The sequence below is a fragment of the Podarcis cretensis genome (assembly GCF_951804945.1).
Source record: "Podarcis cretensis genome assembly, chromosome: 10".
Lineage (NCBI taxonomy): Eukaryota > Metazoa > Chordata > Lepidosauria > Squamata > Lacertidae > Podarcis > Podarcis cretensis.
In genome coordinates, this window is record NC_137179.1 from 58,359,121 (window position 1) to 58,376,743 (window position 17,623).

The 17,623-nt window shown below is 44.0% G+C and overlaps 1 protein-coding gene across 7 annotated transcripts in view; it reads right to left on the minus strand.

The window, feature by feature from the left end:
• The window catches only part of CADPS2 (calcium dependent secretion activator 2), a 350,035-nt gene that overhangs the window by 203,301 nt on the left and 129,111 nt on the right, over positions 1-17,623 (minus strand). For all 7 annotated transcript variants that reach the window (XM_079994071.1, XM_079994070.1, XM_079994069.1 and 4 more), the window contains exons 4-6: positions 13,241-13,321; positions 11,052-11,288; positions 2,401-2,522 (exon numbers count right to left, since the gene is read on the minus strand). In XM_079994071.1, coding sequence (XP_079850197.1) covers positions 2,401-2,522; positions 11,052-11,288; positions 13,241-13,321 — 440 coding nt within the window. The remainder of the gene's footprint in view (positions 1-2,400; positions 2,523-11,051; positions 11,289-13,240; positions 13,322-17,623) is intronic.

Consider the following 17,623-nt stretch of genomic DNA (forward strand, 5'->3'; position numbering starts at 1 on the left):
TATGTTTTGTTTATTATGTTATAATTTTAAAAAAACTATTAATAAATATTATATATATATTAAAAAAAGCAAGTGAGAACATAGGAAGCTGCCTTACACAGAGTTGGGCTGATGGTCCATGTAGCTCAGTATTCTCTCAGTACTGGCTCATGGCAGCTCTCCAGGGTTATAGAAAGCCTCTCCTCCTTACAGAGGGGAGGAGTTGTGAGCAGGAGCCGTTTCCTGTGTTGGCAGGGCACGTTCCAGCCCCTGCCCAGCTGGCCTGGCTGCCGTGCCACGCCCCCAGGTAGCCAGCCAATCAGGTGGAGGCTTGGGGGTGGGGTTTTGTCGCTCAAATGTGGCCGCGGCAGCACTTCCCTTTCATTCCGCTGCTGGTTTTTGAAGGTCCAACCTTCTGAAGAGAAGGGTTTGGCGAGGCTCCTATAGCCCTATGGCCATTCAAAAATCCAGGAAACTCTTAAATTGTGTGGTGGCACGCAAATTGCGCTATATGTATGGCCATGTGATTCTGCATGCTGACATCCAGTTCAGCGAGTTGTCTTTGTTTCGAGATGACGGTGTTCACCTTTCGGATCTTGGCAATGATATTTGGCTGGCTGACATCATCAGAAGCCTTAGGGATCAGATGCAGCTGTGAGGGTATTGGCGGTGAGCCTCTTTTGGCTCGGGTGGTGGTTAGGCATTGGAATATGTTTGTGTATTGGAGGGCAATGTGTGGCCATCGCCTACCCCTCCACTTTATGGGTATTCCGGTAAAGGAATCCGGTGGTAGTGGATCCTGTCCGACGCCCTTGCTGGTGGCCAGGGCCATGGCATGACCCCCGGTGACATCAGGGGGAGCTTTCAGTTGTATTTGCATCAACAGGCTCCTCCCACTGGTGGATAACCCTTGTTAGACTCACCCCTCCCTGAGGGGGTGGAGTCACACTCTGTTGTTTTATGCTTTGCCTAAGCCAATACCTCTCACATGCTATAATCAATAAAGTTGCGGCCTTTTTTAGCCCATTAACCTAATATACTGTGTCCATGTGTCTTTCTCATCCCCAAGCCGGTGGCGGGTCCTTGAATCACAAAGAGGACACTCCCAATTCCTACCTAGAGATATCAGGGACTGGACATGGGAATGGAGATGCTCTACTGGTGTGCCCTTCCCAAGCTTGCGATATACATTTGACTGTGTTGTTGTTTGGTTGTTTAGTCGTGTCCGACTCTTCGTGACCCCATGGACCAGAGCACGCCAGGCACTCCAGTCTTCTACTGCCTCCCGCAGTTTGGTCAAACTTATGCTGGTAGCTTCGAGATAATGTCTAAAATAAGGATGTAACTATGTAGGGGCAAACGGGGTAATGTCCTGGCAACTGCTACTACTTAGGGTTCTAATACTTTTACTTACCTTTAATATTAACTTACTCACATAGCTTACCTTTTATACTGTTACAACTATTATTTTATAGTACAGAGCAATGGGGCAGGAATCATGAGAGAAGCAATGATCAGCTTCACGATTTTCCCCATATCACAATTTTTTTACATAGCACACACACAAACATTGTGATTCACGATATATCATCAATGGGACTTCAACCCAGGACTGCAGCCTAAATAATCATTCTAAATCCAATCCAAGAAAAAGAAAGAAAGCGAATAGATTGCTTTGAAAAACACCTGCATTTAAACATTATTCTTAATATATGCTTGCATAGAAATAGAGAGAAATACTTCAGATGTTGTTGTTGTTGTTTAGTCATTTAGTCGTATCCGACTCTTCATGACTCCATGGACCAGAGCACGCCAGGCACTCCTGTCTTCTACTGCCTCCCGCAGTTTGGTAAAACTCATGCTGGTAGCTTCGAGAACACTATCCAACCATCTCGTCCTCTGTCGTCCCCTTCTCCTTGTGCCCTCCAGGGAGCCTTCTCTTCTCATGAGGTGGCCAAAGTATTGGAGCCTCAGCTTCAGGATCTGTCCTTCCAGTGAGCACTCAGGGCTGATTTCCTTCAGAATGGATAGGTTTGATCTTCTTGCAGTCCATGGGACTCTCAAGAGTCTCCTCCAGCACCATAATTCAAAAGCATCAATTCTTCGGCGATCAGCCTTCTTTATGGTCCAGCTCTCACTTCCATACATCACTACTTGGAAATCCATAGCTTTTACTATACGAACCTTTGTTGGCAAGGTGATGTCTTTTTAAGATGCTGTCTAGGTTTGTCACTGACTGTACGTTTGACTGTAGTTACTACTAAAGTAGCGGGTTGCCTGCCCCCAAATAACATCAATAAAATAAACCAAGTTTCTATTTTGCCTCTTTTTTAAAAAATATGGTGCCTACTTTGGGGCACAGTTTCTCCACCATGTGAAGCACACATTTCTTGTGAATAACCATCCCGGCGCAACACTTACTGTGGTCTCGATGCTTCGGCTTGATCTGTCTGGAGTTTCTCTCCTCCCTCCACTTCCATCGTGCAGTAAACAATGCGGTTGGGAGCAAGCGACTTCAAGCCTTGGACTTCTGCTATAACAATCTGAACAAGAAAAACAAGACACAGCAAATGAACATCAACCGTTCGAAACAAAAGCAGTACACATGTAAACCACATTATCATCAAGTATAAAAAAGTAGGACTCAGATGGGTCTGTAAAAATGCGAACTTTATACGTCGCGCATCCAGAAGCAGGCTTATGTGTGCAGATAATCCTCCATTCTAAGCGGTGCTCTGGAATAAAATAGCAGCAGCAAACATACACAGCATACGTAGTTGTGTGTACTGTGATCTGTACCAGACTGGGTCCGCACTTGGTGCCTATCAGGTATGGTTTGACAGTTATCCTTCTGGGATGAAGCCCAATCCAATGATTGATCAGAACTGTGAACATCGATAGCACAAGAATATCTGTTTGGTGGATGCAAGGATCTGAAGATCAAGGCTATGTCTACAATCCTGAAAGATGCATTTAATCTAATGTAATCTAGTGGTATGCAAAAGAGATCACCAACAACAGCCTGAAGTTGTTGTTATATTATTGAACAGTGCAGCGAACATACAAAACTGTATTCTGAGCTTCTTTTGTGCAAAGTGCTTTTAAGCTACCAAACTAGGACAAAACAAGTATTTTCCATTTTAAGATGCAAACTCTATAGCACTTGTGCAGAAAAACACAAAACACAACAATAGAGTTTCAAGATCTAAAGCCAAAAGGCAATTTAATATATAAAAAACACTTTATGGCCTTTGTACCACTTCTATAGTGGGTTGCTCTGAGTGTGTAGTTCACCTTTAACAACAAAAACTAGATTATCAATTGTGCACATGTTGCTCAAAAACATTTTAGGAGTGGATTAAAAAAATGTGAAGTTTTGAAGCTAATCTCCCTTTTCATAACTTGATGCAGTCCTTCAATACCAGTGATGTCCTTGAATAAAAATTTGAAAAACTAGTTAGACTTAACACTAAGGTTCTGAGAAATACTTGTGCTCCTAATGAACTTCAGGGATATGAATGGGTGCACATGAAGAACCTCTTATGATATACAAGTTTATTGATAGAAATGTGTCAAAGTACCCAAGGGAACATCTTTGGATCCAGCCTGCTACCAGTGAAGAGGTTGAGTGCTTGACACAAACTTATGCGGATATGGCCATGTTTAATTTTATTTTAGCGTGTATCACTGAGATACAGTCATTACCCTAAGACCACATAAGCTACTTTCAGCTAGCAGTCATTCACAACAAGGACTTGTTTTACCAGCAAAGCAAGACTGAAACTAATTAAGCCAACGTCAAAAGCAAATTAAACCTAGGGACTATGGCATCTGTATAATCCCTATTGGTTTGGGGAAGATTTGCTTCCATGAAGTTTTTGATTAATCATACTGAACCCAGACTGAATACCCCTCCATATTTTTGCAGGACCATTCAACCTACACTGAAAGTGGGAAAAATATTTGTTGACTATTTGAGGGGATGAAATTCTAGGGCATTTTTGTGCAGGATGCGGGTATTCTTCATTCTTACCTTAATACAGGGGCAGGCAACAGTTTGTTTTCACTACAACTCCCAGCATTCTTGACCACTAGCCATGCTGACTGGGGCTGATGGAAGTTATGGTCCAGAACATCTACAGAGCACTTGCTTTTGCTTCTTTTTACTGCAGAAATGGTGCTGTAGAACCATTCCCTATTACAGGAAGGAAGCAAGCCTGTTCCTGTCAGTCGAGGCTTTTTCCTCAGTCAAAAATACCTTACATATTAAGGTAAGAACTAACCAGAACCTCAACCCACCCAAAATCTTATGTGTTAGACCCAGGTTTGGGAAATCCTTCACGCCAGCTGTTTTTGGACTACAATTCCCATCATCCCTGACTACTGGTCCTGCTAGCTAGGGATGATGGGAGTTGTAGTCCAAAAACAGCTGAAGGCCCAAGTTTGGGAAACGCCTTCTTAGTGTCTTAGCTTGAATCAAGAACCCAAAACGTTGATAGGCATTTTCACTCCACCTCAACTTACTTCTGTGATACTTTGGCCCAACACCAGATTCTCCTTTAAGGCTTGTTTTCAATTTTGGGATGAAATAAGGTACAGTAGCCAAAAACCAAAATGGCACTGCTCACAGAGAGGAAGAACTATTTGCCTTTTCATGCATTCGCTCTGCAAAAGGCTTCAGTAGCATGGCTGAAGAACATGCCGGAGCGGTACCTATTTATCTACTTGCACTTTGAGGTGCTTTCGAACTGCTGGGTTGGCAGGAGCAGGGACCGAGCAACGGGAGCTCACCCCGTCGCGGGGATTTGAACCGCCGACCTTCTGAATGGCAAGTCCTAGGCTCTGTGGTTTAACCCACAGCACCACCTGTGCCAAGCAGCCTCCTGAATTAAATAGCTTGTCTTTTTCCGGAGTAAGGTAAAAGGTAAAGGTACCCCTGCCTGTACGGGCCAGTCTTGACAGACTCTGGGGTTGTGCGCCCATCTCACTTAAGAGGCCAGGGGCCAGCGCTGTCCGGAGACACTTCCGGGTCACGTGGCCAGCGTGACATCGCTGCTCTGGCGAGCCAGAGCCGCACACGGAAACGCCGTTTACCTTCCCGCTGGTAAGCGGTCCCTATTTATCTACTTGCACCCGGAGGTGCTTTCAAACTGCTAGGTTGGCAGGCGCTGGGACCGAGCAGCGGGAGCGCACCCCGCCGCAGGGATTCGAACCGCCGACCTTTCGATCGGCAAGTCCTAGGCGCTGAGGCTTTAACCCACAGCGCCACCTGCGTCCGGAGTAGCAACTGCTAACTAATACCTGGCTATGCATGTGATTTTCCATCACATGCACTTCTCCGAAGCCTAACAAGTGTCTGATGTTATTCGGACAAAGCTTCTCCTCCCCCCCTCCCCACCCCCGCTTCTTTTTAACAGAAATGTGCACGTTGAGTGGGCCAACTTGCATATGCGTTTCCCAGAGTGGAAAGTGGCACATCATTGTTACAGTCTGACATCTAAGAAATTGGAGGAAAAGAACAAACAAAACATCTAAGACAATTTTCTCTCTCTCTCGAGGGAACAGTTACATCTTACTCACAGTTTTGGGGAAAACTTCACAGACATTTTAGCTCATTTACCGCAGATAAAGCTGCTATCAGCTTCAGTTCACATGAATAAATAGGATGAACTATGCCTTGCCAGTTTTGGAAAGATCATTGGATGAGGCAACTCCCAATACTACTTAACCAGTCTGGAATTACATGGACAAGGTGCCATGCAGGAACAGAGAAGACAGTTCTGAGGACACAATTTTAAAACTAGACTCTACAATATTCACTAGAGCACTCCCAATTGGCTATTTTACATAATTACTTAACTTGTTTTTCTGAGGCAGGTGAATGTATTTTAGAATTAAAATACAGGGGAACCTTAGTTTTCGAGCATCTCGAAGGATGAACATTTCATTTTTCAAACGCCGAAATCCCAGAAGTCATTGCTTCCGTTTTTGAACGCTCCTCAGAAGTCAAACGGCTTCCACTGCGTGTTGTTCATCTTTCTCAATGCAATTTGCCAACCGCCCATTGCATCTCGGTTTTTGAATGTTTCGGAAGTCGAGCGGTCTTCCGGAACAGATTACGTTCAAAAGCAGAGGTTCCACTGTATTGCCTACTCCCAGTTTTTTTAAAACACAGTGCTAAAAGAATACTGACCAGAAAAGCAGATTTATTAATTTTTTTTAATGACTTCACTTTTCATTTAAACACTACTGCACAAATATTTCAATTTTGTTAAACACACACACACACACACACACACACACACGTATTTAGCACAACTTAAAACTGGTTAAGCAAAACACACAGATAAAATGGTGTTGACAGGATACATAATACTCAACATGTGCAGAAGTAGACAAGTGGAAATAGGCCCAGAGTCCACTGCTATCCCCAGAAACAGTGAAGGAGGGGGTCTCAGAATCATCACCATTATCCAAAAACCTGCCCAAAGGGGCAGTTGCATGGAAGATCTTAGCATATTGTTCTGGAAGCAGACTGGCATATTTTATGTTTCTCTGGGTGTGAACTGAAGCATGTCTTCCATTTTATTCAAGAGTACTAAATAATACAGTCTAGGTAGCAAAGATTTGTGGAACACCGACTTAATAAGACTATGTACATTCACATTTGTAGCACAAATGATAATCTAACAGAAGGATCCTATTTCTAAAGGACTTCTGGCTTTCTCTTCACACAACAAAGCTATGTTATGATCATTTCTCCCCTTTAAATTAGAGTGAGCATTTGTCTCCTAAACCATTTTTCCTTATTAACAAAAGAAAGATTTTGATAGTCGGACGCAGGTGGCACTGTGGGATAAACCACAGAGCCTAGGACTTGCCAAACAGAAGGTCGGTGGTTCGAATCGCCGCGACGGGAGTCCCTGCTCCTGCCAACCTAGCAGTTCGAAAGCAAGTCAAAGTGCAAGTAGATAAATAGGTACCACTCTGGCAGGAAGGTAAACGGCGTTTCCATGTGCTGCTCTGGTTCACCAGAAGCGGCTTAGTCATGCTAACCACATGACCCAGAAGCTGTACGCCGGCTCCGTTGGCCTGGCCAATAAAGCGAGATGAGTGCCACAACCCCAGAGTCGGTCATGACTGGACCTAATGCTCAGGGGTCCCTTTACCTTTACCTTTAAGATACAAAAAAACCAAAACACCCCACTACACTCTTTTTGGCTTACAGACGGTTTTTGTGTTGCCTCTCTCAATTCAGACCGGTCAGAAACCAAAGCTTGTAATTATGGAAAAGCTACCCCTACAACTGCTTTCAACAATTTTGATTCAAAGGGCAGTAAATAAAATCCTCTCATAACACAGCCAGCTTGTGAAGCAGTCGCCCCATGCCCCCTTGCAAGGATGCTGTCATATGTGGTGGGAATGTCTGGGAAATAACAATGCCGTCTCCTTATGAAACATTACCATGGTGCCCATCAGAACTTAATCCCTGATAGGACAGCAGTTTTGATACACACTGCCTAGCAACTTCTGATACTCTGATATACTGTACTTTCCCATCTATTAGACGCCCCCATGTATTAGACCCCCCCCCCAATTTGGGGGACTCAATTTTAAGAAAATGAGGGGAGATTGCCCAAAGCAGCTGCGGGCAGGAAACACTCCCTAGATCTTTTCCCGCACACAGATAGGGAGTGTTTCCCTCACGCAGCAGCATCGAGGGAAGTTGTGCTCCAGCCAGCCAGCGCCCCCAGAGCGCTCCCCACTCTCTGTGGCATCGGGAGAAGCTGCGCACCACCAGCCAGCGCCCCCAGATCACTCCCCGAACCCAGCAGCATCTCCCCCCATGCCACTATCCGTGTATTGGACGACCCCAGTTTTTTGACATGATTTTTGTGTCAAAAAACCTCATCCAATATAAGGAAAAATACGGCAAATGATATGTGTGTGTGTGTGTGTGTGTGTGTGTGTGTGTATTGGATTGATGAACGGTAAAAGTGGATTCCTCTTTGCAGATTAATACAGGGGTGCTGCAGAAAGGCTTGTGTTTCCTTTAAAAGATTACGTCCCACAAGACCTGTTTACCAAAAACAAAGCAAAAACCATATCAACACCGTGATAAGAGGCAATGGCTATCACTTATAGCTAATTCCCACTGCCACATTCTATGCTTTCTCTTCCTAAGCCCTTAACCCCTTCCCTTCCCCTCCACAGCAGCAGCAGCTGACAGCTCAAAGCTGTGGCATGTTCGGCCTCCTCCGCCCTGATTATTTTAGACACTTGGGTAGGGTTGCCATATTTCAAAAAGTGAAAATCCGGTGTTACGGTATTCTCCTCAAACCTAAGGCAAGAATGCGAGGAGAGAACTTTTGTGCTGACGCTGTCTGAATATCGTCACAAATTGAATGTAGTGTGTGTAGTACTTTGCCAGGAATTGACAGAGTTTACACTTAAGGCTGCTCAAGTTCCTATTCCGAAATCTCTTAAGTGGCCATATCGGTGAACTGGGAACAGACAATTGGCTGAATTAGAGCGTAATTCTGTACACAATGCAGAATTAGCAAGCTTCCAGGAGGGTACCACTTCAGACCCTAGCTATTCAGAGACAGAATATCTGAACTGCTTCTCATGCTGAAATGGCCCAGGGGTTGTGGCAGTGAGAAATGGGAGAGAACAAACCTCCTCGTTTGGTGAAAAGATTGCATAGCAGCAAAAACGTTCTCTAACCTCGTCATACGTCCAAAGGGCAGCGTAAGAGGTCAGGACAATACAGTGGTATCTTGGTTCTCAAACACCTTGGTACTCAAACGCCAAAAACCCAGAAGTAAGTGTTCCAAGTTTTGAACTTTTTTTGGAAGCCGGATGTCCGATGCAGTTGTCGGCTACTGTTTCTGGGGCACCTGCACCAATCAAAAGCTGTGCCTTGGTTTTTGAACATTTCGGAAGGCAACCGGACTTCCGGAACAGATTAAGTTTGGCGCTTTTGTTTTTGCTATTTATTTTGTGTTTTTGTTTTGGAGGCTTTTCGGTTTATTTGTTTTTGTGGCTGTGTGGAACCCAGTTCAGCTACTGATTGATTGATTGTGTGACTGCAGAAATGGATGAAAGCCCCCCCCCCATGCAAACAATGACTATCATCAGTGCAGGTAAGAGAAAATAATGATTTTAATTTTTATCATCTACAATACTGTCTTATTTATTTTATAGTACAGTACATTGATTATTGCTATCATTTTATGGATCAGTGCTCTCATTAGATAGTAAAATTCATGTTAAATTGCTGCTTTAGGGGTTGTTTTTAAAAGCCTGGAACAGATTAATCCATTTTGCATTACTTTCTATGGGAACACATGCCTTGGTTTTGGAATGCACTTCTGGAATGGATTAAGCTTGGGAACCAAGGTACCACTGTACTGTGCTTCAGGAGAAGGGGGGGTGGGGGGGTCTGTACTGCACTTCAGAAATGCTCAAAGGACTTCCAAAGCAGGGTGTGATTACAAGGAAATTCTCCTGCCCTCCACCTGAGTTCAAAGTGAAGGAGAAAGGTGTGGGGTTGCCACACATGCAAGAAGCGATGGGAAATACTCAACACAGCAACCATATCTATGGATCCCTGTGTGATCAGAGAGACAGAGAGAGGTTTTAGCCTACCATTCACCCTAAGGCGATTGCTTCCCACTGGTACACCTTTATGGTCTACCTGTAGCCTCAAGTGGTAAAGTTATACCTGCTGCTCTTTTTGAACAGGTCCTGATGTACTGGGCAAGAAGAGGAAAACAAGGAAAGATGTGTTTATGAAGATATACCTGAAGGAGCGTCTCCACCCCCATCGTTCTGCTCGGACACTGAGGTCCAGCGCCGAGGGCCTTCTGGCGATTCCCTCGCAGCAAGAAGCCAAGTTACAGGGAACCAGGCAGAGGGCCTTCTTGGTAGTAGCACCCGCCCTGTGGAACGCCCTCCCATCAGATGTCAAAGAGAAAAACAACTACCAGACTTTTAGAAGACATCTGAAGGCAGCCCTGTTTAGGGAACCTTTTTATGTTTAATAGATTATTGTACAGTGGTACCTCAGGTTACAGACGCTTCAGGTTACAGACGCTTCAGGTTACAGACTCCACTAACCCAGAAATAGTACCTCGGGTTAAGAACTTTGCTTCAGGATGAGAACAGAAATTGCGCGGTGGCGGTGGGTGGCCCCATTAGTTAAAGCGGTACCTTAGGTTAAGAACAGTTTCAGGTTAAGAATGGACCTCCAGAACAAATTAAGTTCTTAACCTGAGGTATTTTAATATTCTGTTGGAAGCCGCCCAGAGTGGCTGGGGAAACCCAGCCAGATGAGCGGGGTATAAATAATAAATTATTAATTATTATTATTATTATTATTATTATTATTATTGAAGAACTTATGATTTGATCCAGCCATCATCATCATGATTCTTTTGTGCTGCCTTAGTTAGAATCACACCCTTGGAAAAGGTAACATGACATTTACGCAAAGGGAAGCTACACCAGCCAAATTTAACCGACAGCCTGAAATCTTTCTTATGCATTTAGTCACCAATAACAGCAGAGGTTTGCATACATTTTCACAAAATCTGCAATGGAGTGTTTGCCAGCTAAAGACTGGGCTGCACAAATAGTGTTGCCTTAGAATTAAAGTAAAGGTACCCCTGCCCGTACGGGCCAGTCTTGACAGACTCTAGGGTTGTGGACTCTATAGGCAAGGAGCCAGCGCTGTCCGCAGACACTTCCGGGTCACGTGGCCAGCGTGACGAAGCTGCTCTGGCGAACCGGCACCAGAGCAGCACACGGAAACGCCGTTTACCTTCCCGCTAGAAAGCGGTACCTATTTATCTACTTGCACTTAGGGGTGCTTTCGAACTGCTAGGTGGGCAGGAGCTGGGACCGAACGACGGGAGCTCACCCCGCCGTGGGGATTTGAACCGCCGACCATGCGATTGGCAAGTCCTAGGCACTGAGGTTTTACCCACAGCGCCACCCGTGTCCCTGGCCTTAGAATTACAAAGAGCAAATTAAACTGTCAGCAAGTATTACAGGATATGCATACTCACCTCCAATGTGAATGACAGCACTACATCAGATTTCGACAGCTGAACATCACTTTCATCTCCCAGGTCCATGAAAGCAGAATTTTGTGATCTCTTTAGCTTCTGTAATTTAAATTCCGGGCCACCTTTGGACACTGGAAGACTTTCCAAATTTGCCATTAGCAAATTCACTGAAGACCGCAATTCTTCTATATACATGTGTTCCATTTCTTTCGATACGAACTTTGGAAATTTTCTTTCCTTGAAAAATATTTTTGAAAATTCAGAGCGTAAGTTACTATTCAGTGACTGCATGCTTTACTTTAAAAACCTCTTCAGATCAATACAAGCCTGCTTACCTGGTATTTGCTCTTACATAAATATAAAAACATACTTTATTAAAAACTTTAAAGGTCAGCGCCAACACTTAAGATTCCCCCAACCAATTTCCTGCTGATGTGCAAGTAACAGCCAAGTGATGGGATTTTCTTTCCCTTGTGCTCACATTTTAAGACTGGGCAGCATCAATGCCAGCAATTTTGCATTAATTGTAGAGATACTTTAATAGGTTTATTTTCTGTTGCTCAGTTTTGAAGGGCTTACTAAAGAAGCTCTATTTGCACCTTAATTCCACATATTCTCCTCTTTGAACAGTATTTTAGCCTGAGGGAGCATATTCCTGATAGCTCAGCCACCTCCTAGAGCCCATGCTTAGAAGGGGAACATGCTTAAACCCCAATAGATGGCATATTATATCCTTTACACCAAGCATGGAGTATAATCTGTACATTGCACAACAATCAGCATTAGTGATTTTATTTTAATTCATATATTTTATCCATGAAACATGCTGCATGCGTGTAAAGCCCTTGAAAGATCTGCAGTCAAAACACTGCACTTGACTACAGAGCTCTTTAAGAGCTCCCCATAAACTTTTTGCATCTTTTCAGGAAATTAGGAAGGGACTTTGGTATGATTCTACATAATATTCCCCAGGCGTTGCTGATCGACTACAGCTCTCCTCATCCTGAACTACCGACCATGCCTCCTGGGGATGCTGTCCAAAAACATCTGGAAACCCAAAGATGGGAAAGGCTATGATCAAGGATTGCTTTCTTTTGTCATGAGTTGCACCTCCATTTCCAAGAGGCACTTGGGAGATGAACCTGAACAAACCGCCATCAATCTCTCAAGACCAGTCTTTGCCATTTTTGCGATATACTGCGCACGCAGGAAATGACATCAAGATAAACACTGAGGAATTTCATTGCCAAAGAGAGAAAAAATTGAATAAATAAAACAAGCAATAGCTGGTGGGGGAAATACAGGTAGGATTCATCTAACCAGTACGGAGAAACCCTATACAAGGACTTCTGCTAGCATGACAGGGTTCCCCTTCCTTTCTGTCCCATGTGGCTCTGTGGAAGTCGGAGGAAACCCCCAGAACAGCTCACAGGAGATGGGGAGGAAGTATCGTTCTGTCGGTCAAGCTGGAATGCTCACACAGAAAGAACTATCTGAAGATAGTGACATTGAATTCCACCCTGTATGTATGTAGATTGGGGAGAAGAAAGCGAGATCCAACATTCATGTTCAGGAACAACTTCTGAAATCAGTTACTTAAATCCAGTGATTTCAGCGGGTTTACGCTTGAACACGACCAAAGTTGGAAATCATCAGTATGTTTCCGAGCACAATTCAAAGTGCTGGTGCTGACCTTCAAAGCCCTAAACGGCCTTGACTGAAGGAGTGTCTCCACCCCCATCTTTCTGCCTGGACACTGAGATCCAGCTCCGAGGGCTTTCTGGCAGTTCCCTCCCTGCGAGAAGTGAGGTTACAGGGAACCAGGCAGAGGGCCTTCTCAGTAGTGGCACCTGCTCTGTGGAACACCCTCCCATCAGATGTCAAGGAAATAAACGACTATCTGACTTTTAGAAGACATCTGAAGGCAGCCTTGTTTAGAGAAGTTTTTAACGTTTGATGTTTTATCATGTTTTTAATATTCTGTTGGGAGCCGCCCAGAGTGGCTGGGGAAATCCAGTCAGATGAGCGGGGCATAAATAAAAAATAATACATTCTTATTATATATTTTCCTGGGCAACCAGTGGGAGCCACTGATAGCATCCTGAATTCATGAACATGATTCCAACCTTAAACAGATCACTAAAATACTGTACTTGTTAAAGTTAGAAAGAAAAGCACACCAGACTTACTCTGGCCATTTGGTCAGCCATTTGGAGATGACCATCAAGTTCACGTCGAATCTGGGCTGCTTGCTCATCTGCATTGTCCAGCTTGAATTTAAAAAAAAGGAACACACCACAATATTAAAATAAAGTACTAATCAGGCACGGCACACTATTTGATATTGGCATCAACAAAACAAAATTTAGCCTCGGGGGGAGTGCATCATCAACTTATGTAAACAAGATAAGGAAACACAATGTTGCAAACTCATTTCATGGTCAAGGGCGGAATTAAATATCTAAGAAGTGGCCTTTGACAAATGGCTGCAACCAACGCCACATGGGAAGCAGATCCATAGACTGGACAGTGATATTCTGAATTCAAAGCAGTCTTTAAGATGCCATGGTAAAATAAGGTCAAAATGCACTGAGGAAAAGACTGGAGACTACAACTGGGGTTTTTTTTGGCAGGCTAAAGCACAGTTAGGGTGGTGCTGTGGGTTAAACCACAGAGCCTAGGACTTGCCAATCAGAAGGTCAGTGGTTCGAATCCCCGCAACGGAGTGAACTCCCGTTGCTCGGTCCCTGCTCCTGCCAACCTAGCAGTTCGAAAACATGAAGTGCAAGTAGATAAATAGGTACCACTCCGGCGGGAAGGTAAACGGCATTTCTGTGCGCTGCTCTGATTTGCCAGAAGCAGCTTAGTCATGTTGGCCACATGACCTGGAAGCTGTACGCCGGCTCCCTCGGCCAATAAAGCGAGATGAGCGCCGCAACCCGAAAGTCGGCCACAAATGGACCTAATGGTCAGGGGTCCCTTTACCTTTAAAGCAAAGTTGCATGACACTGTTTTTTCTGTTAGCAACCGGAAGAGCAAACATTCATTCTGCATGCTGCAATCCCATCTCTTCAAGCTTCTAAAATTGTACTAGTCACGGCTCACATGCTTTCATGTCTATCTTCAGGACTAGAAACATGTTTAAAATAATAAGATGCTGAATTTTGCTTTCAGTTCAAACAGGCTGTCTATATTATAGTGTATGATCTTAACAACTGCTGTGCTACCTTTTTTTTTTTTTAAGCTGCATCACTCTAAAAAGCCATTTCCAGAGACATCTTGATTATTTATATAAACTCATTGTATACATTTCTGAAGCACAGTACACTGATGAGAATAAACAAATTAAAATAACTCAAAAAGACACTCAGCCCAGGGATATTATAATATGAATGCAAACACATTGTTAATTATGTGACTCTGAGTGTGTTATAAGAGTGCTCTCAGTTTAATACCTCAGGGAGCACCTTGCCACAGCTACCGTTCTGACAAGTGCTACACAGAGAAACAGCTCAAACAGAATCCTAGGGCCAAAAGGGTCCCCCAAAGGCCATCGATTCTATTTCACAGTGCCAAAGACAGCGCCATGTTAGATCACAGAGTTTTCCGAGCGAAGAACAGGCACCACATACAGTAAGATGTCTCCTGTATGTGGCTCCAAGTGGCTTTGCAGGTTACCATTTTCAGCCTGGTCCCATGTACTCCTCGAAAGATGGAGCCTATCCTTCAGATTGCTAGGCAATATCTACAATCAATTCATAGTACACTCCCAGCACCAGGGCTGGGCAATGTATCAATATATTGTCCAAGACCGGTCTGCAGTCCACATCATGATGTTGGCTTCATAATTTTTGACCTGTCAATATACTGTGAATTATGGTGTGTGTGTGTGTGTGATGCAAAAATCACAATGTGGTAAAGACTGTGAAGCCAGCCAATGCCTCTACATAGCTCCATCCTAATTTCAGACATTGTGGTATTAGTACAGTGGTACCTCTGGACACCTCTGGTTGTGTATCCTTCAGGATGTGAATGCGGCAAACCCAGAAGTATTTGTCCAGGTTTTGCCCCCCCCACGCATGCGCAGAAGCGCTCTACCGTGCCGTGTGCATGCGCAGAACAGGCACCTGCGGTTGTGAATTCCTCGGAATCTGACCGGAGTTCCGGAACGGATCCTGTGCACAACCAGAGGTACCGCTGTATAGCACAATGTTTAGCTGGTGAAAACCAGATATTGAAAGTTGAAAACCAGATATTGCGACGTTTAGCTGGTGATATATAGCAATGTTGAAAACCAGTTATGGCCCAGCCCTACCCTGCACTATTGTCTTATTATTATTTACTGAATTTATATGCTGGGCTATACCCAGAGCTCTCAGGGCGGTTCACAGAACGTTGGCGGTTCATACCCCAATGGCCATGATAGCTGGGGTTGGGGTGAGTTGGTGTCCAGCAACATCTGAAAGGCCACAGGTTTCCTCACCCCTGCCCTAAAGGTAATTTACAGGTAGAATTCTGTTGGCTGTTTGTGTTCTTCAGAATCTGGAAATCTGAATGCCAACAGAGGTGAGTTCACAAACCTGAGGCGGGCATACTCAAAGAACAACTTCTGTAATGCAAATGGTATCTCAGTATCTTGTTGCACAACTTCCACATGGCACTTTTGAAAGCCCTGGAGTACAGTGGTACCTCAGGTTACAAACACCTCGGGTTACAAACACTTCGGGTTACAGACTCCATTAACGTGGAAGTAGTACCTTGGGTTAAGAACTTTACCTCAGGATGAGAACAGAAATCATGCAGTGGCAGTGTGGCTGGATGTGCACAACTTTTTAGCATTAGCTAATGTGGTACCTCAAGTTAAGAACTGTTTCAGGTTAAGAACGGACCTCTGGAACGAATGAAGTTCATAACCAGAGGTACCACTGTAGTTTGAAAAAAATGGAATATATTTATAACCAACTTCTGTCTAGAGCTGTGGGTTGTCCACTTTGTGTGTGTGAGCATGGGAATCCTATATTGCTACTAGCACTGGATGTACAGTAACACGTCTCTCTTGTATATTATCTTCCACATGGTAAACCCAAACTGATCCAAGACTCAACCTCTTAGAATTCAACACATTGCTGCTGGCTTACCTTAAGCAATACATTGAGCTCTTTTAATCACCACGCAGAAAATCTTCCTGAAAAGGTACACTTGGCATTGTGTTGATTTACTCATATTGACTTTCATACAGCTTAAATAAAGGTTAAAAAAGGCATTGCACACAAGGCAGATCCAAGAGATTTATCCAGCTGCTTCTTTTTGTTTGTTCTCGGGGCTTAAACTTTATGCCATAAAGGGTGATTTTGAATTCATGTGGCCAAATGAATGATATCGAAAACACAGCTGAGGCACTAAAAACCGAAGAAGAGGTTTCAACACAAGGTCGGTTGTAACTGAAGATTTCAGTGCCCCTTTCTCATTATACGACTCTCTGGACTCGGTCCTGATGGTACGAGTGGAACCACTGTAATACAATGTCCCAAAATCCCATGTCCAGGAGGATAACATGGTCAAAGATATCAAATGCTAAAGAGAGATCAAGAAGCAGGAGTGAGTTCACATTCCCCCTTGTCCCTCTGCAAAGGTCATCCATCAACGAAACCAAAATTACTGGAAATCGTTGAAATACAAATATGGCAGAATCTTCTAATACAGGCATCCCCAACCTGTGGCCCTCCAGATGTTTTGGCCTACAACTCCCATGATCCCTAGCTAACAGGACCAGTGGTCCAGGATGATGGGAGTTGTAGTTCAAAACATCTGGAGGGCCGAAGGTTGGGGATGCCTGTTCTGATGAGAATCTGGTTTGACATGGAAATATACTTTCCCTTCCAGATTATAGATGACTTTGATTTTGGTGATGTAAGAAAATATCAATAGATTCCGCCATTTCAAGAGCACATGTTGGGCGTTCTTAATCATAGGATGAGAATCATTTGGGGGAAGGGAACAGAATGGGACTTTACTCATGGGCCCCACCCATACACTGGGGCAGAAGTTCTGAAAGAGGGAGCTGTTCCACCCATGTAACCTCCCCACTTGAAATACAGCCCTGATCACCCAGGGTTCTCAAGATAGATGGGCACATCAGTCAATTTCTGGTTCTCTTAGTTTCTCATTTGGTCAATTCCAGTTGCCAAAATTTCCATGCAAGTATGTGACTTTTTGACAACGCTCACGAAAATGTATCAGCATTTTCATGCACATTTTGATACACATATTTGCAACACCGCTTGGCTCAATCTAATGCATCTTTTATGTTCTTTTCATTAATATATGCATTTTAATGCACGCTTCACCCCAGCACGTGTATTTCTGCACACATTACTTGAGCTGGTGAAAGGCGCTGAAAACATTTGGAGAAGTGCAAACTCTGAAGGAGGCGGTGTTCCAGTTTGCGTGTTTTTTCAGAAAGTGCAGATTAAGTAGTTTTGCCTTTAAATGAGAACTGATTGAAAGCTTTCCCCCACCACAAATTCTAAATTACATACGGAGTCTCTGCACCTAGAATACAATCCCTGCAA